Source organism: Myxocyprinus asiaticus, chromosome 32 (genome assembly GCF_019703515.2).
Source record: "Myxocyprinus asiaticus isolate MX2 ecotype Aquarium Trade chromosome 32, UBuf_Myxa_2, whole genome shotgun sequence".
Taxonomy (NCBI): Eukaryota; Metazoa; Chordata; class Actinopteri; order Cypriniformes; family Catostomidae; genus Myxocyprinus; species Myxocyprinus asiaticus.
The window spans coordinates 20,616,114-20,641,417 of NC_059375.1; the positions used below are offsets into that span (position 1 = coordinate 20,616,114).

Below are 25,304 nucleotides of genomic sequence, written 5' to 3' on the forward strand. Positions count from 1 at the left end.
AATTCATACAATAAGTACAATGGACTAGGATCTCTCTCTCTCTCTCTCTCTCTCTTTTTTTCTTTTTAAACTGACACATTGCTGCATGACACTATATTGCTCTATTACTCTATGTTGCTATTTGCAGTTCAGAGTGGTGAGGCATACTGAATAAAGAAAGGTTTCAGGCTCAAACACATTACGAAATAGTCCAGGAGGTATTGCCATTGTGCCCTTGCTGTGAACTAGTCATCTAACCTCGGGTTGCTCCATTAGGACTGTCCCTGTTACCTGTGAAAGGTATGTAACACACTTTGTATAAAAGCATCGGCTGAATGACATCTTGCTACTTGCATACTACAAATAAATATAGCATCAACATTGTATTTAGCATATATTTAATTACATAACAAATGGAGACTAAAAAACAATCTATGTATTACAAGAGTAATACCAGTGTTAAATGCATTGAACAACATAGTAAATAGATATGGGTCATATACAACCCACATATGCACCCTAGGGGTAGTGATGCAAATTCTCTTAGAAGCTAAATGTTAAAAAAGTCAGTTCACATGGTCAAAGACACCTTCATTGAGGAAAACCTGGAGTGGCAGAACAAAAGACCACTTCATGTAAAAATTATTGTCAAAAAGTAGATGGCCAGGCAATTTCTGACCCACATATTGTATGCATTCTAAGGTTAAATTGCATTATTCCACAACAAATGTTTCAAACAGTAGCATGCTACATTGTTGACACATGACCTCATCACATTGCATGTTTAATTAACATTTAATGGCCAGATCAAATAATGTTTTAAGAAAGAGATTGATTTTATATCTAGTTCATCCATCAAACTGGAAATTAAAGGTGAAGTCAAGCACATTTTTGTGGGATACAGTATTTCATTCAGAAAGGTCTCTTGTATACTGCACATTTCGGCAAATAGGTCATCCGGGTATTCGATGCATACAGAAATTTGCTTACTTTGCACAGTAGACATATAACATACTGCAGCAATGGTAAGAGTAGAGTGCTATTCCGAACATAGACAGAGTCAGTGTTTGTGCAAATGCTTGAATAAATGTATTATAGCGTAATATACCAACAGTTGTCAAATTGCACATGCTTGATGACCCCTGACACCTCATCCTGACATAAAGAGTAAAGGCCACCCTAAGCAAACATCTGTTGTGAAGCTTAACTGTACTGTAGTTATTTGTTTAAGTGAAACTGAATGCAATTTGAGCAATGTGGGCCTGTCTGGGCAAGTCTTTATTGTATTTTCTGTGTCAGTAATCAAACTGCTCAGACAATATATCACAAACAGCTACGTGGAGAGGTCACGGACAGAATAAAACACTGTTTAAGTGTCTGAGGTGGGAAGCATGGATTTTAATGATACATATTTGGAAGGAATTGAAATGAAACAATAATAATAATGTTTGAGTCCAGCTAGCAGAGGTGATGGAAACCTCTTTACCTTAAAATGATTAATAGGTTATATATCATGTTATAAAAAACACACTTTGTGTAGTCCCTGAAATCTTTATTGTAGCATCTGCCTTTTCATGTCAACTTGTGTGACTTTTTGTTAGATTTTAAGGTATTTTTCTAAAGGCAAAAAAATAAATAAACATAAGTATCAGTAATAGTTTTATACCTATAGAGAATGCTGATTATTCTTATAATCTATTCTCTGTAATCACTAATATATTTGTATATGGAATCTTGCACAGTAAAACTGTGGTAACACTTTACAATAAGGTTCCATTTGTTAATTTTAGTTAACATAAACTAACAATGAACAATACTTTTACAGCATTTATTTATGTTAATTATAACATAAACAAATGAAAAAAATTAAATAAAAAGTTGTGTATGTTAACATAAAAGCACTAAGAACTTACATAAATGAACTGTGAACAAATGTATTTTTGTTAAAGGAATAGTTCACCTAAAAATGAAAATTCTCTCATCATTTACTCACCCTCATGCCATCCCAGATGTGCATGACTTTCTTTCTTCTGCTGAACACAGATTTTTTGAAGAAAATGTCAGCTCTGTAGATCTTCACAATGCAAGTGAATGGTGACCAGAACTTTGAAAATCACATAAAGGCAGCATAAAAGTAATCCATATGACTCCAGTGGTTAAATCTATCTTGTCAAGCGATATGATAGGTGTGGGTGAGAAACAGATCAGTATTTAAGTCCTTTTTTACTCTAAATCTCCACTTTCACTTTTACATTGTTCTTCTTTTGTTTTTGGTGATTTGCATTATTTGTGCTTATCGCGACCTACTGGGCAGGGAGGAGAATTTGTAGTTAAAAAGGACTTAAATATTGATTTGTTTCTCACCCACACCTATCATATAAATTCTGAATATATGGATTTAACCACTGGGGCTATATGGATTACTTTTATGCTGCCTTTATGTGATTTTTTACATTCAAAGTTCTGGCCATCATTCACTTGCATTGTGTGGACCTACAGAGCTGAAATATTCTTCTAAAAATATTTGTTTGTGTTCTGCAGAATAAAGAAAGTCATACACATCCGGATGGCATGAGGGTCAGTAAATGATGAGAGCATTTCTATTTTTGGGTGAACTATCTCTTTAAAGTGTAATGTGTTACACTACTACTAATTACTTTGTAAAACCAACAAAAAATAACTTTTCTTAAATCCAATACTGGTAGACACATTGGTCACAAAAAACTATTCAATATTTCCACTGCTATTTCCCAGGAGAAAAGATACAATTCAGTGAGTACAGGTTGACCAATAGTTGTCACTCTGCATGGGGTAAGTTGTCACAGTGTAACCTGCCATTAAACATCCTATAATAGACTTTTGAACAGAATTTACAGTCATTCACATCTGGGATGGCATGAGGGTGAGTAAATGATGAGAGAATTTTCATTTTTGGGTAAACTATCCCTTTAACAAAGATTAATAAATGCTGTAAAAAAAATATATTGTTCATTGTTAATTCATGATACCTTAACTAATTTCATGATGCATTAATGTAAAGGAATGGAGCCTTATTGTAAAGTGTTACCAATTTTGTAATGAAATAACTCATTTCAATAACACAAACAAAATGTAATAGAAACAGTGTTTATTTATTATATAACGTGTATGTTTAAGAAATTAAATACGCAAAAATCAAACAATAGATTGACAAACAGTTCTTCATATGGTTGATCATTTTATTCAAGTACAGAATTTATTTAGCTTTATGTTGCATGTTAGAGTCCATTTCTCAAATAATTGATACAAGTACACTTCTAGAACAGTCATTGCCTTGTGACATTGTCACCCACAATTCATCATAAATCCAAGACTATAGCATTGCATTTAGAAATATAAGAGAGAACTTATGGAAGGAGACTTTTCACTCTTAAAGAAAATCATCAAAAAAGAGAGAAAATAAATGATTAGGCTAAATCACCAGGCAACAAACTGAGCTAATGTTTCAAAGTGCTTGTGCGGGTTTGTTTTTCAGTAAAAATTGTATGTGAAGCACTTTGGCTTGTTGCATCCCTTTTCTTTCAAATATCTGACTTATGTTTATTTTTTACTTTTTGTTAGATTCATAAAGAACGACATTACCTAAAATATCAAGTCAACTAAAATGAAAATATTATATTGATTAATCAATGCAGGAACAAAATGTCACTATCCTAGATAACTAGATTTGTCTCATGACAATAATTTTTTTATCTGCATCTGAAGAAAATTTCCCAACAAAGAATCAAGAATTCAAAGACCCAAGGGTGATTATAGATTAATCAGTATAGGTTTTTAGAAAATTAAACAGAAGTACAAAGAATAATCACATATAACTTTTCACATCTTCAATAGTTCATTATGCTAATGTAGCAAAACAAAAGTCAATAGGTCTTAGACCAGCAAAAACAGTGCATATTTATTCAAAGTTTTCAGTGGTCTTCACAGATACGACTCTGCTCTCTCCCATAGTTGCATCTCAGAGAAAAATCCCTCACAGAGGCCATAGCCATGATCCAGGGAAAGTGGAATGACTTGGACTTCCTCTTTAATCTCCCAGGGGTGCTGCTGATGCTGCTGAACCTGATCTGAGAACAGAGTCATTCCTTCATAATATTGTGGATGGGCCTGTACCGGCTGGTGGTGCTGTTGGTGAAAGTCCTCCATGTTGCATCCCATCATGCCATTCCCCTCGAGGTAAGCACAAGCCTGCTCATCCTCGTTGCTGCAGCCAGGCCCGTGCTGGTTCTGTGTGGACACCTCCATCTCACATCCCAGCGAGCTCAGCGCGGTGTTGATATCAAGATCCTCAAAAGTGCTGTCATTCCCACTAAGTACATCATCAAAAACAGAGGCCAGGTCAAAGTCTCCTCTCAGTACATCTGAAGTTTTGATCTCTGTGGTTAACAGAGGGGAATTGGAGTCTCTGGCCATCTTGCCAGCTCGTTTGGGGAAGACCTGCTTGCGTTTGTTTCCCATTCCCATTTGTTGGCCAGTATGGTTGCACTGAGAGCCGTAAGAATAGCTGGGAGAGGATAACATTTTGCTCTGTCTCTGAGTATTGAAGTTTGTGGCAGGCATTCGCCGTCGTTTGAAAACGCCGTTGACAAACATGTCAGCGTACTGGGGGTCGATTTGCCAAAAGCCTCCCTTTCCTGGCTCATCCTTCTGCCTGGGCACCTTCATGAAGCACTTGTTCAGGGACAAGTTGTGGCGAATTGAATTCTGAAGGAGAAGAAGGAAAAATCAGTTGTTAATTAAAAGTTAAGAATACTAGAGTGAGGGCAGCGTTTTTTATTTTTAGCATTTTAACCTACAAAGAAGAAGTTTAAGAATGAAAATTTCTAAACTAACCGTAAAACTTAATTAGCACACATACAAGCAGATACATCTAAATGATTCCCATTTTATGTGTGCTTCAACTATATCTGCACATTTAATTGAGCCATTTAAAGGAACATTCTGGATTCAATACAAGTTAAGCTCAATCGACAGCATTTGTAGCATAATACTGATTACCACAAAATTAACTTCAACTTGACCTTCCTTTTCTTTGAAAAAAAGCAAAATCGATATTACAGTGAAGCACATACTATGGAAGTGAATGGGGCCAATCTGTAAATGTTAAAATACTTACTGTTATAAAATTATAGCTACAAGACGTAAACCAATATGCATGCTAACATGATATTTGTGTGATAAAATCGCTAACTAACCTTTTCTATGTAAAGTTATAACCAATTTTACAACTTCGTTGCCATGACGGCGTAATGCCATAATCCCACAAAAATAACGATTTTAACAACTTTATAGCTCAAATAATACACACGTTTTAACTAGGGCTGTCGATTTAATGCGTTAATTCAGTGCGATTAATTATATAAAAAATAACGCGTACATTTTTTTTAACACAATTAATCATGTCCCCAGACCATAATAAGGAATATTCCCTCCATCTGAGCAATTCAAGCATGGAGTACCACCTGTTTTCTCCAGGGGGCAGTAAGCGAAACTTGCTGTATAGGCAACGTGCAGTTCATACAGATAACAAACCACACTTACCTAGAGCAGACAACGCAAGAAAAGGACGCACTTTTACGTAAAAACACAGCTTGATGGAGCGCAAATACGATGGCACGGATCTCAAGACGTGTTTTCTAAGTTTGAAACATCATTTAACTTGACACAGCGACCTAAAAATGGTATGTTTATGATGCAACCGAAATGCTCCAAAAGCATCCGTCTGATGCACGTGTACACTGGCACGTCCTTAGACAGTCCTTATGATAAATCTCAGACTGATTGACGAATTAAATTGCAAAATGGATTGCTGTGAATTGTAGGCCAGTGATAGGCTTATGTTCAATAATATGGAAATAAACAATATATTGCATTCAAAAGCCACTTTTTGTTTAATGCTTCACTTGTGTGCCAAAAATAATGTAAAGCATTTTAATTTTCTGTATTATTATTTTCTATTATATATATATATATATATTATTTATAATTATTTATAAATAACTATTTATGATTATTTAATATACTGAAGTATTGTTATTTGAGGGGCTTTCTCATCAAATATTTATGTATGCTATTAATTGCGATTAACTAATCGGCATACCATATAATTGATTCTATTAAAAATTTTAACCAATCGACATCCCTATTTTTTTAACAGAATAATTAATAAGTGATTTTATAAATTTAATAGCTTCACATTTCTGTCTATAAACCTTCCTAAAACTGGCACCATTGACTTCCATTGTAAGTGCTTCACTATAATCTTGATTTTTGCTTTTTGTAAAGAAAAGCAGGGACGGGTCTAAATAATTTTTGTGGTAATCAACATTATGCCCCAAATGCTGTCGACTGAGCTTAACTTGTATTGAACCCGGAATATTCCTTTAAATATGGAACCAATATTATGGTTACATTTATCAGTAAAATGCACTTGAACTTCTAGTGGCAGAAGTAGAGATCACACATAAAGGCTCCTATAAAATCCCTTTGTGCAGCAGGTGGAGGTTTCCTATTTCATTAGCTCACTGACAAATGGGGGAGGGGAATGTTGCTTGTACAGGAGAAGAAATGTGGTCAGTATAGTAAAGCTATCGAGTAATGCAGTGCTCCTGCTTTCATTTGATCAGTAGTTCCCTTAAGGATCCCTCATTATGGAGCAAGGCCTCAGGAAACCCAGTGCTCTAGGGTGTAGTGGTCTCAGCTTCCATCATTAGTCACCCTGCATAGGGTATCTTAACATTAAGTATATTAACACATCTCAGATGAGTGCACAGGTCTGGCTCAGTGTTTTGGTAGAGTAGGTGCCCTGTTGACAGACACGAACGCAGGTTCTGTTAAAGGCATCCTATGCTTAAGGTTTCCTTTAAACCTGTGCTTGCAGCTCTTTTTATGTCTCTCTCTAAAGGCCATTGAGACCTGGATGTTGTATTAACGTAATGCGTAAAACGTAATTTACACTGAAAGGATCGGTGATGTTACCTGCCAACTTGGCTCCGCGTATCTGTAGTAGCAGAAATTCTCCGTGATCCAGCTGTATATGGCGGACAGGGTGATTTTGGTTTTGTTGCTAGCTTGCATTGCCATGCAAATGAGAGTGGCATATGAATAAGGTGGCTTCACGTAGCGGTTTGTTTTATAGTCTATCTCCACCGAGGGATTTGTGTGCGCCGTTAAGTACTGTCCAGCTTGTTGGTGCGCATATGAATTAGCCAAACTGCTGCAGGACGCGGTGGGATTCCCAGGTGTTTGTGGCATCCCCGTCGCGGCTGTGTCTCCGGCAGGTGGGCTGGAGGGTGACTCGGTGCCCCCTAACTGTTTTTTGTGGTAGAAGAGGTGTTGCGGGTGGCAGCCGGAGCTGGGTGTCCTCTCCGGGTTGGCACTCAGGATGGAGAAGTTCTGCAGCCAGTGCAGACTGGTGAGACTGTCGTCAAAGTGAGCAGAGCCGCCGACATCGTCCTGATCCTCCGGGTGAAGCATCATCCATTTCTCTTTGAATTTATCAGCCATCTCGGGACTCATTAACACTGGCATTCTGGAAGCGACGCACAGTATGTATCACCCTTTTATTTCGTTTCGTTCAAGTGAGAGATCTGTAAAACATAAACACATTATTTAAAACTTTAAAAATAAACGGATAATAAAAGAACGTCACCGCAAAAGTGGAGGCAAATATTTGTATAAGCGTATAGTTATTCTCATTCATGCGCGATATGTGCGTGTAATCATTTGATTAAATTCCCCAATGTAAATACTGACCTCCGAAATGTAAATACACCGCAGAGCTCGAGCGTTTGACCCGTAGCGGTGCGTCGATCTTTGAATATCTCTCAGTCCGTTAGATTCGGCTGTTCGTCTCAGCGCAACAAGTGCAGCCGATAAACAAGCGCATCCATACAACAGGATACTGCGTAAAGTATCATTCCACTCAGAAAGTTACGTAGAGACACATTTACTGTCTCCAGGCAAGCCCAGTAAGAGATGTAAGCGAGTGAATCGGAGAGAAATGACAAGTTGGTTTTGGCTGTTTCTTAATAGCCCTTTAAATGTTGACGCTCTCTGATTGGCTCAGAGCCGCAGAGTTGAACGTGTCATTGTTCCTGCGCGAGGAGTGTCTGCAGCCTCACATCTCATCCGCGCTATCAGCAGATAGACTCATTTGTTCATTTAGTGTTTGTTTTAAGTGAGTATTTAAAATATTTGAAAGTTTCTTGAATGGATAAACGCTTCTTGGATGTAATAGAGCCCAGTCTTTTATAACCTGTTGATACCGTGTTTTTTTTTTTTTTTTTAATGTCATTATGATCCTTTTCCATCGAAATCAACATGTTTTTTTAAGTTTGCAACATGCCTGTTGTAAGTCGTTGAAAAAGTCGTTGGTAATCTAGTTTGCACGCGTCAAGACTCCAGGAGATTGCTCAAGTGAAAACAATGACGCACAATAAAAGAAGCGCGCCACTCATCCCGCCTGAGGACACCTCTTCCCTCCTCACATATATACAGCATACATGCACAAGTGTATGTTTACCCACAGTATGATACATGTAACCATTATTCCAGCAGGTCTACAGATTGTCGAGCCCTGAATTTGGGCGAAATAATTTGGTAATAAGAAAATGTTCAGCATTCATGCAGTTTCAGGTTTGACTAAATTTGAGTGAGCGTATTTGTAAAACACAGGATATACTGCGACCATCTGGTAAAAATGGTCTCTACACCTAAAGGAAAAAAGGGTTTGGGTTTCTTGACTTTTTAAGCTCGTTTGACAGCATCTGCAGCATAATGCAATTCATTTTCGACTTGTCCCTCGTTTTCTTTAAAAAAAAAAAAAAATTAAATTAAATTAAAAAAAGCAAAAATCTGGGTTACAGTGAGGCACTTACAATGGAAGTGAATGGGGCCAATGCGTGCAAACATGCAAAAAGCTCAGTTTCAAAAGTATAGACACAAGACTCACATGATTTTAGTGTGATAAAATCACTTACTAAACTTTTCTGTGTAAAGTTAAATCCAATCTTACACTTTTATTGCCATCACGATATAACGCTCTAAACCCTAAAATGACCTTAAAAACTACAATTTAAACATCATTGCAGCTCAAATAATACACAAGTTATTAGAGAATAATTAATAAGTGCTTTTGTAAATTATAAGCTTCACATTTCTGCCTTTAAACCCTCCAAAAATTGGTCCCATTCACTTCCATTGTAAGTGCCTCACTGTAACATCACTGTAACATCAATCATTTTCTGTTAATTTCAATACCATTTGGCATTTCATAACATCTCAAGTATTCTTTAAACAAATTAATATCCATTGTGATTGGATCAGTCAGTATGAGCCCACTTTAAAAAAAAATCTTAAATCTATTTGCCCCATTTAAAAAAAACTGTGTTTTATGGGGGCCTTTAGCCCTTCCAACAGGGGGACCTTTTTTTTTTTTTAACCCCAAATACTATTATTTCACTTATTGGACAGTTATTAAAATACTTTTGATTTCATTGTCTTGAACAAGACTGAAAATGACGAAGTATTTTTTTCTCAAAATACATGTGATAATTTCAGGGATTCTCATTAACAACATTTTAAAAAACATTAAATATTAGATCAAATGACCTCAAAATCAAACTTTAGACATTGCACACAATGATCTCATGGATCAGACTTTTTATTGCAGTGTCTAGTGGCAAACTTGTTAAAGAAAGTACTGTGGTAGTCTCTACTGCTGTTTAGTGTTTTGGGAGAAAATTAAATCAAAAGTGCCTTTTACCCCGGGGGGCCTTTTCGGCTCCTTGTACCCTATGCCACAAATGCTGTCAATTAAGATAAACTTGTATTGAACCCAGAATATTCCTCTAATGAATCATTTCAGTCCTGTTCTCTACCCTTACTTCATGTGCAATTATTATTTATGCATGTTTCAGTGATCATGAAGGCTTAGTCATTTTGTTTTTCTGTTTTTCATATTTTTTTAAAGATAGCAATTGATAATTGTTCAGGAACAGTACGATTACCAATGATTGTAACTATTTTATGCCCTAGGAGAAATAACCACAGTGACCCATATTAGTGCACAACACTTTATGATAAAACGATTTAACGACATACAAATATACTTTACCTTTAAAGGTGCTTGACATAGAGAAGCAGCAGTGAATTCACTAAAAAGCATCAGATATGTCACTTTAAATGATGGCAAATCCCCCTATGAACTACTTATTAAAGCTTTAAGTGCTACAGCTTCCCATTTTGTATGTTTCAAAGGAAGGAGGAAGGGACAGCCACACTACTGTAAGGCACAAAACAAATATATAAGATACAGACATATATGATTACTTTAACTGGATAAGTATATGATTATATTATGTGTCCGTATCAGATAGCAATCTGATTACCTGATGCACTTAGTGTTCATTTGCTGATTATACAAGACAATAAAACACATCAAGTACACAGACATAAACCACCATGAAGCTGCATACTTCAAAAAGAAGAAGCCAGGGCAGTGAAGGTAAAATGTGTTACAGTCTTATAAACCTCTCGTTTTTTTTTTTTTTTTTTTTTTAGTAAGCTAAATTTCTGTGTAGTGTTTCATTTACAAATATCTACTTCAAGACAAATGTTTTGGACACTTCAACGTAAGATTTTGATGCTTATAATCTTGATTGAGACAAGGTAGCATTCATGGAACAATATCTGTTGGGATTGAAATAGTTTGATTTGTATAGTGAGATAAAGAGAGAGCGTCTCTGACAAAATCAGCAGCTATTATGGAGTGAGATGCTCATCTTCAATGTGCAGGGTGCTGGGGAGGCAGAGCAAGGGGTGACTGGAGCTGCTGGTGCTCTGACTCTTCAGGCTTTCAATGGACTCTGATGACCCTGAGAAAGGATAAGAACAGGTGGTGTGAGTAATAAACAACTGCAAACAGCAGAAAACCCAATTTCACTGAGCAAAATGTGATCTAAACTCAGCAAAAAAGAAACGTCCTCTCAATTTCAACTGCTTTTATTTTCAGCAAACTTAACATGTGTAAATACTTCTATGAACATAAAAAGATTCAACAACTAAGACATAAACTGAACAAGTTTCACAGACATATGACTAACAGAAATGGAATAATGTGTCCCTGAACAAAGGGGGGGGGGGCGTCGGCGTCAAAATCAAAAGTAACAGTCAGTATCTGGTGTGGCCACCAGCTGCAGTGCATCTCCTCCTCATGGACTGCACCAGATTTACCAGTTCTTGCTGTGAGATGTTACCCCACTTTTCCAACAAGGCACTTGTAATTTCCCAGACATTTCTGGGGGGAACGGCCCTAGCCCTCACCCTCTGATCCAACAGGTCCCAGACGTGCTCAATGGGATTGAGATCCGGGCTCTTCGCTGGCCATGGCAGAACACTGACATTTCTGTCTTGCAGGAAATCATGCACAGAAGGAGCAGTATGGCTGGTGGCATTGTCATGCTGGAGGGTCATGTCAGGATGGGCCTGCAGGAAGGGTACCACACGAGGGAGGAAGATGTCTTCCCTGTAACACACAGCGTTGAGATTGCCTGCAATGACAAGCTCAGTCCGATGATGCTGTGACACGCCGCCCCAGACCACGACGGACCCTCCACCTCCAAATCGATCCCGTTCCAGAGTACAGGCCTCAGTGTAACGCTCATTCCTTCGACGATAAATGCGAGTCCAACCATCACCCCTGGTGAGACAAAACCGTGACTTGCCAGTGAAGAGCACTTTTTGCCAGTCCTGTCTGGTCCAGCGAAGGTGGGTTTGTGCCCATAGGCGATGTTGTTGCCGGTGATGTCTGGTAAGGACCTGCCTTCTAACAGGCCTACAAGCCCTCAGTCCAGCCTCTCTCAGCCTGTTACGGACAGTCTGATCACTGATGGAGGGATTGTGCGTTCCTGGTGTAAATCAGGCAGTTGTTGTTGCCATCCTGTACCTGTCCTGCAGATGATATTCGGGTGTACCGATCCTGTGCAGGTGTTGTTACACGTGGTCTGCCACTGCGAGGACGATCAGCTGTCCTTCTTGTCTCCCTGTAGCGCTGTCTTAGGCGTCTCCCAGTGTGGACATTGTAATTTATTGCCCTGGCCACATCTGCAGTCTTCATGCCTCAATGCAGCATCCCTAAGGCACGTTCACGCAGATGAGCAGGGACCCTGGGCATCTTTCTTTTGGTGTTTTTCAGAGTCAGTAGAAAGGTCTCTTTAGTGTCCTAAGTTTTTATAACTGTGACCTTAATTGCCTACCATCTGTAAGCTGTTAGTGTCTTAACGACCGTTCCACAGGTGCATGTTCATTAATTGTTTATGGTTCACTGAACAAGCATGGAAAACATTGTTTTTACAAAGATCCGTAAAGTTATTTGGATTTTTACAAAATTATCTTTAAAATACAGTGTCCTGAAAAAGGGACGTTTCTTTTTTTGCTGAGTTTAGTTATCACACATACACATAACATTTTTATATAATTGTGTTGTATGTGACTTTTTGGTGACTCTTAGAAAGCAACTGGTAGAAAGATGGTAAATGAGTACCAATGTGAAGAAGAGTGAATTTCATGACACAGGTGACCTACCAGAATCAACATTCCTCTACAGCGGTGGACCACGACTCAGACGCTACGTGTGTTATGAGCAAAGCAAAAGTTAAAAGTAATAGAGAGGGAGGATTAGAAGACAAAACAGTAAAAGACACACAGCTTGAGAAATATTCTTCTTAGTTACATGTCTTAGTACAAGGAGTTTAAAAATAAATCTGAGAATGAAAATTCAAAGCATCAATTACAGACTTTTTTTTTTATTATCATCAATTATAATTGCTATAATAATATCTGAGAAATTAGGTATATGGTCATTTTTTATCCACAATACAATTCTTACTCTGAATATATTGTTTTGTCAATATCTCTCCAGTAAGAATTAAAGGGATAGTTCACCCGAAAATTAAAATTCTCTCATCATCTTTCATGCCATCACAGATGTGTATGACTTTCTTTCTTCTACTGAACACAAAGTTTTTTAGAAAAATGTTTCAGCTCTGTAGGTCCATACAATACAATTGAATGGTGACCAGACTTTTCAAGATCCAAAAATCACATAAAGGCAGCATAAAAGTAATCTATAAGACTCAAGTGGTTTAATATATGTCTTCTGAAGTGATGCAATCACTATGGTTAAGAAACAGATCAATCCTGTTTTATTATAAATTCTCCTCTCTGCCAAGAAGGTGGCGATATGCTCAAAGAATGCAAATCACCAAAAACAAAAGAATGTGAAAGTGGAGATTTACAGCAACAAAAGGACTTAAATATTGACCTGTTTCTCACCCACACCTATCACTTCTGAAGATATAGATTAAACCACTGCAGTCTTATGGATTACTTTTATGCTGCCTTTGTGTGATTTTTGGACCTTCAAAGTGCTGGTCACCATTTACTTGTATTGTATGGACCTACAGAGCTGAACTATTCTTCTAAAAATCTTTGCGTGTGTTCTGCAGAAGAAAGAAAGTCATAAACATATGGGATGGCATGAGGGTGAGTAAATGATGAGAGAATTTTCATTTGTGTGTGAACTATCCCTTTAAGCATTTCTGAAAATAATTATAAATCATACTAAGATAACTGAACCTAGTTGTGATAAAATTTCAGATTGCATCGCATCATTTAGTAAAGAGTCAATCAAATCAAATAGTCTGAGCAAATATTAAACACTCCTATTAATTAAGTACATCTTACTAATACACTTTGGTGAGAATTTTCTTGAAACTTTAACCGTCAAGTTTACCGACACAAGGTGTTAAAAACACTGAAAACAGTAAAAAAATAAAAAATAAAAAAATAAAAGCTTATAAAGATGGAAAAATTGCATTTAAAGAGAAGCTTTCGTTTAAGGGAAGAAACTGCTAAGCAAAGCAGCAGCAAAAACAAACAGAGACAGTTCACACAGCAGAGCATCAGTTTTGCCAGACATGCTGAAAAATTTGCTTGCTCCAACTTTGCTCTTTAGGTTTGCATTTTCTCAAAATCACCACAAGAATTTAGCAGGGCATATAGACACTCTCCCCATCAGGAACTGTTCTTATAATAGGACAGATGACTTTTGGCACACTCAGAGACTTACTGGGGCTGTTAGGATGGTGGGGTACTGAGTGTGTGTTAGCAGCTCACCAGGCAGGGCCAGATCTGCTGAGGGGTCACTTTCTGTCCGGCTCAGGCTACTGCGCTCACTCTGGCAGTCCTGCAGGATTTCGCTCACTGACACATCCAGCGATCTGCTCTCTGAACCTGCCAACACGGAGAGATTATCATCATGGTTTCTTCTCCATCACTGGTGCTACAATACTGCAGCACTGCAAACAAAACCTAACAGGCCATAACCATGCAGGTCAGATATTCACAGCATATTCTATATTACTGACATTTTTTACAAACTCTTCATTCATTCTTTGACAAAATATTTTTTTTACAGCTGGCCATGACAGGAGGTATGCTACATTTTAATACAGATTTTCATTTATCACCACAATGCCGGTCTGGGACAGTGAGCTTGCTAACCTGAATTTGGGAAGCCAGGATTAGCGGACACACCCTCTATTGTCTCCTGTAGGAGAAAAAGAGGATGAGTCATTTTTACAGCTTAAGGCAAGTGATAAAACTGTGTACATTGTTCACTAGTTTGCATTTCTTCAATCACATGCAACCAGGTAAAACCTACAAGCCTATTCAAACTACCCCATTACACAATCACCTCATCCATGAGTCACACACACAACATGTAAATACGGTTTGTTCGATTTAAATGGAATAAGTATGTATGCGGGCCTTTAGAAAACAACAGTAATGAAACTATGTTAGAAAAACTGACATCAATTTTAGGACACTATGTTGAAAGAAAACCATTAACTGATTGGCTTGTCAGAGTGGGGATCATTTCAGGCCCTACAAGAGTGCAAATAAGCGGCAAAAGAGGTGATACTGGCTGACCTCAGTAGGAGTGAGGCTGCAGGGCAGAACAGACCGAGGCTGGGCATCAGATAGCTCCGACAGCCTCTCCTCATCTTCCTCCTCCTGTATGGGGGATGAGGGAGAACGTGTAGACCTGCAAAATATCATACATATTACTGGAAAACCTCCTAGCATTATTTGAATTCCTAACCCCAAGTCTACTTGACCACTTTTATCCATAAATATACTATGAGCTTACCCATCTGGTGACTTGCTGCCTTTGCCCTTCACTGACGCGGTGTCTACGCTCTGCTGACGCCCTGTCAGGTTGAGGGGATCACCCATCTCTCCAGAAAACTGAATCTCCTCATAGAGAGGCACTGATGGGATTGAAGGGGACATGGGCTGCACTCCGTTCAGGGCCTCCAGAAGGGAGATGGGCTCGTAGCCAGGAGGAATGTTGTCAGCATTCTGAGATTCAAAGCGAACAAAGTGCGCAGTTAGCTAACTTACGGCTTCCAGCCACATGGAATCTAAAGGATTTGGCACACCCAATAATGAAAATTCTCTCATAATGTACTCACCCTCATGTCATCCCAGATGTGTATGACTTTCTTCAGCAGAACACAAACGAAGATTTTTAGAAGAATATCTCAGCTCTGTAGATCCATAAAATGCAAGTCCAAAAAGCATATAAAGATTGCATAAAAGTAATCCATAAGACTCCAGTGGTTTAATCCATGTCTTCAGAAGCAATATGATAGGTGTGGGTGAGAAACAGATCAATATTTAAATCCTTTTTACTATAAATCTCAACTTTCATTTTCACATTCTTCTTTTGTTTTTGATAATTCACGTTCTTGGTGCATATCACCACCTTCTAGGCAATGAGGAGAATTTATAGTAAAAAATATTTAAATATTGATCTGTTTCTCACCCACACTTATAACGCTTCTGAAGACATGGATTAAACCACTGGAGTTGTATGGATTACATTTATGCAGCCTTTATATGCTTTTTGGACTTGCACTGTATGGATCTACAGAGCTGATATATTCTTCTAAAAATCATACACATCTGGGATGGCATGAGTGTGAGTAAATGAAGAGAGTATTTTCATTTTTGAATAGTCACTGATAAGACTGAGCATTCTTTTATATTTCAGGTTTGATCGGCTGCTTGAAATTCTAACAGTCTTAAGTTCTGTACCGTAAATAGTGGACATTATTTGATATTGAAAGCCTGCTACACCCACCTGACACACAAGCTTATGCAAAACATTAACAGTTGTACTGGTGTTTCAAGCCCAGCATGATTCCAGTTGGCAGAATTAACACTATTGTAAAAACACAGTAGAAAAGAAGAAGATTAGGGAATGGAGTATGTGTATGACTTTTACCGAATGCTCAGTATGGTCCGAGCTCTGGGACAGCACTGGGCTAAAGGAAACCGGGGAGAGAGTGGCTGCCGTTTTCTTTCTAACAGCTCGGATCTGAAGCAGGGCTCTGAATGCTGGGAAAGTTAGAAGAAAAAGTAAGGTCAAGAGAGGAAACAAGGATACAAATAATTGCAGAATGCATAAACAACCATAGGTGCTCCATCTTCACATGGATGCACTTAAATGTTGCCAGATTCATTTTGGCAACAAAATGGGGAAATATTTGCACAGCTGGTCTTACTGCTGCAGCAAAATCAGTGAACACTCACACAATTAAACTGCTCTAAAGAGTGTTTTCTCATTGGCATGTTTCTCCTAAAAATCTATAGCAGGAATATGCGTTCAACCTTTCATGAACACATTCTGTGCCTCTATGACAGATTGTTCCTCAGAAAGTACAACATTTTCTAATTCAATGAGCTAAAATATCAATGAATTGATGTCGATTACTTTACTTTCCATAAGGAAAAAAAACTTTTTGACAATTTAAATATAGCATATTCGCATTATTACATGACATATCCAGCAGATGGCACTGTTCTTCACAGTCACATAATCTGCACTGCATGAGAACATCAGCAATAGGCCTTAGTGACTTCAATCACTAATAACAATAAAAAGGGAATGAAAGCGCAATGGTTACTCAATCCATATTAAATGTAAAAATGATCACTCAGCCTTTTATCTTTATGGCCATACCCAATTGAAAGGTTACAAACTGAGCAGAACAAATCTCAATAATAATGGGGGAACAAAACAGGAAGCTCAGGCGTTGATTAATAAGCACTTACGCAGTCTGCAGATAGGGCAGTTGTTGGCCTGGTAACGCAGTGTGTCAGCACAGGCATTGCACAGACACAGGTGCCTGCAAGGGAGAATGAGTGTGTCACGCAGGTCTGATAAACAGACCACACACTCGCTGCTGTTGTCACTGTTCTCATCCTCTGTGGACTGAAAATATAAAGTGAAATCAGAGACAGGAAATGGCAGGATGGATATTGGATTACCAAGAACCAATCGTGCATGTCACAACTCGTGTGTCCTAATTGCTGCTGTTTGATTACTCTGGCATGGTAACATGATTTACCTTTGTCTCTTGATTGTTCCTGTTTTCAATGCCATAAATTTCCTGTAGCAGATAGCTGACACGGTCCACCTAAAGAAAAAGAAGGAAATGCATAATACATTAGAATACGGATTACTGGTATGGGGAACTCCATCTGTGTGCTAAAGTGTGGATGACTTACAGCTGTTTGAGCTCTGTCTATTTAATGAGGGATCTAATTATGTAAGCAACACAATCACATAGCCACAATCATTTATAAATTGGCAAGTGAGATTCTTGAGACTCAAAATCACACCCAATAATGAGAAAGATGATTTACAAAAAATACTTACTATTTGCTTCTGTTTCAAAGGCTTTACTGAGAAACTGCAATCAACATGCTGCACATAAGGAAATGCATATTTTTTAATAAATTATATAAAAATAGAAAGAAATGCATGGTTTCAAAAGAAAGCATTATCCAATTATATATAATATGTCATGGTCAAATGTCACTATGTCAGCTGGACAGAGTAATTTGGTCGTGTGCTGTTAATAATAGTGATGATGCTACTGCTTATGATGGTAAAGTTAAAAATTTCTGTGCAGCAAGAATTTGAGAGTGCTGTTTACATTTTCAGTTGTATCTTGTTGGAAGCCTACTGAAGCAATCATATTTTCATAAATACAATTAGTACTTGCTAAAAAAATTATGTTTAAATTATAACCTGCACCATCCATTCTTGCTGCTTTTCTTTGCACAGAAAAGACATTATATAACACCATAATTAAGCTAAATGTAAATCAAAAATATTTTCTAGTTATTTGCTGCAGTATTTCATAGTTCCTAAATTGATAAAAAATATATTTACTTAAATCTCTTCATATCAGTCTATGTTCTATTAGTAAAAACTGTAGAAAACCTCCCAAGATCTTCATGAGGTTTTCTGTAGGGACATTTTTTCTTTTGCACTAAGTCTAAATTATGATAATTCTGTCTACTTTCCTTTTCTACTTAGGCTGCAAAGCAACCTCAGACCATTTCTATGCTCTTTAAAATCCTGTCTGGTTAATGACTGACTCAATGGTACGAATGATTTAACTGAGAGCTGCATCATAAATTTCTCTGAAATGCAGTAAAGGTATCAGGTCATTTTGACAACTGATTACATTGATTAAGTTCAAATATAATTTTGAAAATAACACCAAATAAAACATGTGACCAAATGCCCTGGGCAGGGTTGCACCAGCTGTGCATAAGTTCTCAATTAAGTTCACACTAAGGGCTTAGTAACTACTAGTTAGCTTGTAACTAAGTCAGTGCTTAATTTGATTGCACCACCCATTTTTAAAACAAGACCTAGCAACTATGCCATAAGCTCTCAGTAAAGTAATGCGTAGTCACATAATATGACGTTTACCTGTATTGGTCCTGTAAGCAGCCTTCAAATTTGAACACAGAAGTGTTAAAACGTCATGCATTTCTGTTTTATTTTGTTACGGTTGATGTTTAAACATTTTTTGTTCACGTAACTGTCTGCTGTAATAAATTATATCCCCATTAAAATATACAAAAAAAGTAGATTTAATAAATAGTACATTTTGCCTACGTAAATAACTATACTCAGGAACTGTATCTAAAATTAATAAGGGGCAATAAATAAATACTAATAGAACAGGCTGGAAAAATATATAATTATTCATTTTAATATCCTATACATTTTGTATGTTTTGCACCCCAGAAAGTGCACGGTTAGATCGGTTTCACGCTGAAGAGCCTCTAAGTAGTATGTTTTTTAAAATAATGTTCTCTCTCGTAAATGTAAACGAGTGTAAATATCAACATCGTCATATATGTCTGAAGGATTGATGTCTGTCACTCAAAACATGAGCTCATTAATGTCATTAAATCAGTCTGCTTTTTTAATCCAACCGTTACTTCTGTTCGGAGGCTTCCATAAATATTTAGTTTATACAAAGTGTTACGTTCTAGGTTTAATGGTACTACGTTTAATGGGGCAATGCTCAAATATTTAGTAGTGCATAAATTGTGACATAGTGCCCATTTATGCCACAACTAGGCTAAATTTTAACTGCTGGTACAGCCGGCCCCTGGAACTTTGTCAAATTGACAAAAATAAATAAATACATAAAATAATGTATTTAAAAATAATAAAAACATAAATCTCAAGAAATAGAGATACAGACCCTCTCAAAGGCTGCCAAGAGGACATGTGCATGTCCTGTGACATCTGTAACAGAAAACAAAATGTTTTTGTGAGACAACAGTGTGAGATGTTATTATATAAATTTTCCAATGATGATTTTATAATCATGATCACTTTCCACCAACCATCTCCATCATCCACTATTGCCTGGACCACCAAAGGGAAAACACCTCTGTCCAGATCAAAATTCAGCTACAGAAAAATATGGATTTCAAATTAAAATTTTTAATTCTTTAAATACATTGTGCAATACTTTATAAACTGTCTTAAACAAATAGTTCACCCAAAAATGAAAATTCTCTTTTCATTTACTCACCCTCATGCCATACTAGACGTATATGACTTTCTTTCTTTCTTCTGATCACAAACGAAGATTTTTTTAGTATAATATCTCAGCTCTGTTGGTCCATACAATGCAAGTAAATATGTACCAACATTTGAAGCTCCAAAAAGCACATAAAGGCAGCATAAAAGTAATTCATATGACTCCAGTGTTCTGTTTCTCACCCACACCTATCATATCACTTCAGAAGACATGGATTTAACCACTGGAGCCTTATGGATTACTTTTATGCTGCTTTTATGTTATTTTGGAGCTTCAAAGTTTTGGTCAGCATTCACTTGCATTGTATGAACCTACAGAGCTGAAATATTCTTCTAAAAATCTTTGTTTGTGTTCACCAGAAGAAAGAAAGACATACACATCTGGGATGGCATGAAGGTAAGTAAATGATGAGAATTTTCATTTTTTTAACATTGTTCTTTTATAAAGTCATCACAACACAAAATCCTTGATGATATGGCACACATACAAATGAGAAATGTAATCGTAGAAAAAAATTGCACCTCTTCAGGCTTCCATTTGGTGAAATCAATCTTAAAGGATGGCAGAGAAAATTGTTGATTTATCCCTCTCTTATAATGGACTGTCTCAGACACCATTGAAGGGCTCTTGGGGCTGTATCTTTAAAAAGAAACTTTTTGTGATTTTCACCAATATGTCTCAGCACACATGCAGGTAACATTACATAGTAATGTTCATTTAAACACTTCTCACAAACATATAGACAAGGAGTGACATTTGAATTTATATATGATACACATGGTGGTCAATGGAAAAGCGCTTATTCTTTTGCGAAGACAAAGCGCTAATTGCACCACTGTTTCCATGGTAATTAAGAGAGCTGTTGTCTTGATGTCATGGGTTATGGTCCTTTGGGCCCAAATGGCACAAGTGGTTTTTGAAAGCAACTGAGACTACCACGTTTATATATACAGTATCTTCTAATCTTCTTCCTGTATGCTATAAGAAATGCACTTATTTCCAAAAGTAAACACAACAGGCATTGGTGAAAACACACTGATTTAGCAACACACATCACATTATTATTCTACTGCAGAAGCTTTACCCTATAGACTATTCTGTGGACACTTACATTGCCATCCCATTGGCAAACTCCTCAAAGGCCTGGCAGTATAGTGTAATAGCCACTCTGGCATCAGTATCAAAGCAAAATTCAACACTGTAAAGGACTTTTGGATCTCCTGTGTCCTCTGGTGCGCTGTCAGAATCATCCTTATACCTGAAGAATTGAGAGTACATTTTGTAAAAATCCCACTCATTTCACTTTTATTTCAGCATATAATTAAGCAGTTAGGTTTTAGAGGTAGTTCTATATTGTAAACATAATCATGAATAAAGGGTGTTGTCAGTAATGTGCCTGCATAAACAAAATATAAAAAAATATTAAGGTCAAACATTTTCATTAGATCATTATTTTATTAAGTACATTTAGTAAGTGCCAACCTTTCACTAGAAGATATAATCCCTGACATGTTGAAAAGAACATTCTAATATGCAAATACTTCTTTGTAGACAACCTTTGAGAAATCACTTTTCAAAATACTACAATGTCAAGACTACCTCACAAGACGTAAAGAATCCTTCCTGATGTTCACCAAACTCCTTAATGTCTTCACAGGCTCATGCGTTGCAGGGGTCACATAGGGAAACTGAGGGAAACAGGGAGAAAAAAGAAATAGTTTACCCTTTTGGTCAGGATGACATGAGGTGTCAGACTCAAGAAAGTTTTGAGGTGGTTTCGGTTTTAATCACCTGCACAGGTCTGTTGCCTAGGAAATTTAAATCCATATTTTCTCCAAAAAGGTATCCCTCAGGGTGGGGCGTGTCAAACTTTTCTCCTCCCATGAAAAAATGACTGGTGAAATAATTTCCTGCAATAATGAAATTAAGGAGTAACCTAGGATGGATGTGGTCACTAGATTGAGTTGGCACAGGCAGATGATTCAATGCATCTACAGTGGCAAGAGGAAGTATGTGAACCCTTTGGAATTAGCTGGTTTTCTGCATTAATTGGTCATATAATGTGATCTCATCTTCATCAAAGTCACAAATATAGACAAACACAATGTGCTTCAGCTAACAACACACAAACAATTATAATCTTCCATGTCTTTATTGAACATCTCATTAAACATTCACAGTACTGTGGAAAAGGTGGATTTTCTTTTTTTGAAGCCATTCTGTAGTGGATTTCCATCAATGTTTAGGGTCATAGTCCTGCTACATTACCCAACTTCTACTGAGCTTCAGCTGGCGCACAGCCACCCTGACATTATCCTGTAGTATATCTTGATAAACTTGGGGATTCATTTTTCCCTGATGGCAAGTGGTCCAGGCCCTGAAGCACTAAAGCAGTCCAAATCATGATGCTCCCTCCACCGTACTTCAAAATGTTTGAGTGCTTTTTATAAGTCAAAGTAGCTCTAACCCACACCTCCAATCTCGTTTCATTAATTGGATGCCAGGTTTGCCAACTCCTGACTCTAATTAGCTTTTGTTGACGTCATTAGCCTAGGGGTTCACATATTTCCAACCTACACTGAATGATTGAATGATGTATTTAATATGTACAAAAACAATACAATAATAGTTCAAATGGATTATGTTTGTTCATTATTGTAACTTAGAGGAAGATCAATCCAGATTTTAAGACAAATGTATACATAAATGTAGGTAATTCCAAATGTTCACATACTTTTTCTTGCCACTTTATGTGGACATCAGAATAGCACATTTCTTTGCACAAATTCACATGAGCAGCTGTTTTCAGTAAATGTAGCAGTTAACAGAAGACATAACAGTAGAAACCAAACGGCATAACAAAACTATGAAAATTAAGGTGCTAGAACAGTTACAACAACTAGGAATGAGCAACATTTCAAGAATGTAAGAGAAAAAAAACTGAAACTACATTAGACTATCTATGAAGCCAACATTTGTGAGCACTTTTACTAAAGTCACATTTTACCTGATTTGGGGGGATAACGGTACGCAGAATTGGCTTGAATATCGATGTCCTCAACTCCAGCAATTCTCCTGCTAAGTATTGAACCCATTTTTAGATGTGAATGGCTGTTAATGACTGATATATGTGGATAACAGAATGTTTGTTTGGACTGTTAGCTTTTACAGTTAGCTGGATGTGCGTCCTTCGCTATGGATACATTCTCATCTCTGACGATAAAACTACTGCGATCACAAAACCAACTTCTGGATCGACGTTTTAACTCCTATGATAAACAGACGGACTAATTAACTCGTAGTAGACGTCAAGTAAACGATGTAAAATCGCTGACAAAATAACTAAAAACAAAACAAGACTTAGAAAAGGCACCCCTCTGATGAACCTATATTCTCGCGAGATTCTTTCACAGAGCAAAGGACACTGGGAAATGTAGTACCTTTGTACCCTTACCTCCATGTGCTTGGTCGTCTCGGCTGTCTGAAACGAAAATAAACACAGTATGAATGCTTAAATGAAAAGCTTAAATAGAGACTATATTTCGCCACTGCTTAGCGCTTAAAGTAACACAACTCTAAAAATGTATTACATATGATTGTTTAATGAATTAAATCTTGCCTATTCAGCAGTAATGTGTTTCAAATTAACATAAATATATAATTATATATTAAAACTCAAAATAATATCATACAGTGTATTTTAGATGGGTACAGTCGAGCACGATTAAATATTTATATTATGTTTTTTCCTTATTTATGCGATGTGCTCTTTAGCTGAAACTGCATATTATTTTGACACGCAGGTGACGTCATCTAAAACTTGCCGTCATAGGCTTACTATTAAAGGAATATTCCGGGTTCAGTACAAGTGAAGCTCAATCGACAGCATTTGTTATTTCGACTCGTCCGTCCTTTTCTTTATAAAAAATAAAATAAAATATTGAGTTTAAAGTGAGGCACTTACAATAGAAGTGAATGAGGCTCATTTTTGGAGAGTTGTAAGGCAGAAATGTGAAGCTTATAATTTTATAAAAACACTTACATTCATTCTAATGTTAAAACGTGTGTATTATTTGAGCTGTAAAGTTGTTAAAATCGTAATTTTTCCAGTCATTTTAGGGTGTGTTGACATTACATTGTCATGTTGTCATGGCAACAAAGTTGTAAAATTGGTTATAGCTTTACACAGAAAAGGTAAGTAAGCGATTTTATCACACTAAAATCACGTTAACACACATATTGTTCATGTCTTGTTGCTATTCTTTTGAAATAGTCAGTATTTTAACGTTTACGGATTGGCCCCATTCACTTCTATTGTAAATACCTCACTGAAACCCAGATGTTGCTTTTTGTAAAGAAAAGGAGGGGCAAGTAAAAATTGTATTTGTGTGATAATCAATATTTTACAACAAATGCTGTCGATTGAGCTGAAGTTGTATTGAGCTAGGAATATTCCTACAAACTATGCGCTGGGACTGCATTAATATAACACAAGGGGGTCTTCTCTTAAGATCCTAGTGATTTAATTGGTGTTGCAAGATTTGTTTACCATATTTGGGATGGTAGTGGCATAGCACGAATGGGAATTGGACGGGAGCGACCGTCATTCATAAATTTCTGCCTTCTAGAAATTAACAAACAAGGCGGGGCATGATGGGATGTGTAGTACCATTGTTTAAAGCCTTTTCATTGTTTAACTTCAGCATGCACTAATTTCCACGCCATCCTTGCGTTTAAGAATAGATCATTTCCTGGTGTATAAACAAATCTGTAAAAATATATATCGACCGCTTCAACTATGTGTCACGGTAAACCATTGTCATCACAAACACAACAAACGTGGACTCCTGAGGCATACAATTCCCACGACCTTTGCCTCGCTCTCATTGGCTGCTTCGTGCTGTCAATCATCTGGCGCTCCTTACACCAGTGCTCTACAGTAAATATTTGTGTTTGCTCTACCGGCTGTAATGGTGGACGACTGAAAGAGAAAATCGGAGAGACTAAATCTCAAAAAAATCCTGCCCCGGGTAAAACACTATTATTTGTGGCTCGGAAATTAACACCGGCGAATATGGATGAACTCAAGCATCAAGTTATGATAAACCAGTTCGTCCTGACAGCTGGATGTGCCGCAGACCAGGCGAAACAGCTTTTGCAAGCGGCACATTGGCAATTTGAGGTAAGCGCAGCGCGAGCACACCATGCCTACGCCAGTGCATTGTTTATGTGATGCAATACATACTGTGTAGCGTGATTAGATGCCACTGCTATTAATGACTGATAACACCGATC

At 37.2% G+C, this 25,304-nt stretch overlaps 3 protein-coding genes across 5 annotated transcripts in view; 1 reads left to right on the forward strand and 2 right to left on the reverse strand.

The window, feature by feature from the left end:
- Positions 1-3,111: 3,111 nt before the first annotated feature.
- On the reverse strand, positions 3,112-8,748 carry LOC127422896 (forkhead box protein J1-B-like). The gene is made up of 3 exons (XM_051666724.1): positions 7,774-8,748; positions 6,997-7,607; positions 3,112-4,722 (listed from the first exon to the last, which is right to left on the reverse strand). The coding sequence occupies exons 2-3, from the start codon at positions 7,546-7,548 to the stop codon at positions 3,940-3,942; spliced, it is 1,335 nt and encodes a 444-aa protein (XP_051522684.1). The 5' UTR covers positions 7,549-7,607; positions 7,774-8,748; the 3' UTR covers positions 3,112-3,939.
- A 1,332-nt stretch (positions 8,749-10,080) lies between these two features.
- LOC127422895 (probable E3 ubiquitin-protein ligase MGRN1) lies at positions 10,081-23,425 on the reverse strand. 3 transcript variants are annotated; one of them, XM_051666723.1, is made up of 17 exons: positions 23,017-23,425; positions 21,801-21,919; positions 21,609-21,697; positions 21,121-21,267; positions 20,531-20,648; positions 19,810-19,876; positions 19,665-19,708; positions 17,810-17,857; positions 17,499-17,567; positions 17,203-17,362; positions 16,373-16,485; positions 15,233-15,444; positions 15,013-15,127; positions 14,584-14,629; positions 14,197-14,313; positions 12,604-12,646; positions 10,081-10,895 (listed from the first exon to the last, which is right to left on the reverse strand). In XM_051666723.1, exons 1-16 carry the CDS (start codon positions 23,102-23,104, stop codon positions 12,609-12,611), a joined length of 1,590 nt encoding a protein of 529 aa, XP_051522683.1. In that variant the 5' UTR covers positions 23,105-23,425; the 3' UTR covers positions 10,081-10,895; positions 12,604-12,608. The 3 variants fall into 3 exon arrangements, with proteins under 3 accessions (XP_051522683.1, XP_051522682.1, XP_051522681.1); XM_051666722.1 differs by having other exon boundaries at positions 14,150-14,313; XM_051666721.1 differs by lacking the exon at positions 12,604-12,646.
- A 1,422-nt stretch (positions 23,426-24,847) lies between these two features.
- The window catches only part of LOC127422897 (lipopolysaccharide-induced tumor necrosis factor-alpha factor-like), a 31,386-nt gene continuing 30,929 nt past the window's right edge, over positions 24,848-25,304 (forward strand). Inside the window, exon 1 of the mRNA XM_051666727.1 lies at positions 24,848-25,191. Within this exon, the coding sequence (XP_051522687.1) occupies positions 25,084-25,191 (108 nt within the window). The 5' untranslated portion in view covers positions 24,848-25,083. The remainder of the gene's footprint in view (positions 25,192-25,304) is intronic.

Bases quoted from the DNA above. Each gene is read 5' to 3' on its own strand.
- LOC127422896 (XM_051666724.1), bottom strand. From the start codon at position 7,548: ATGCCAGTGTTAATGAGTCCCGAGATGGCTGATAAATTCAAAGAGAAA. The intron at 4,723-6,996 runs GTAACATCACCG...CTTCTCCTTCAG, and splicing joins ACGCGGAGCCAAGTTGGCAG to AATTCAATTCGCCACAACTT.
- LOC127422895 (XM_051666721.1), bottom strand. From the start codon at position 23,104: ATGGGTTCAATACTTAGCAGGAGAATTGCTGGAGTTGAGGACATCGAT. The intron at 17,363-17,498 runs GTAAATCATGTT...TTATATTTTCAG, and splicing joins GGAACAATCAAGAGACAAAG to TCCACAGAGGATGAGAACAG. The intron at 14,630-15,012 runs GTCAGCCAGTAT...TTTCTCCTACAG, and splicing joins GCAGCCTCACTCCTACTGAG to GAGACAATAGAGGGTGTGTC.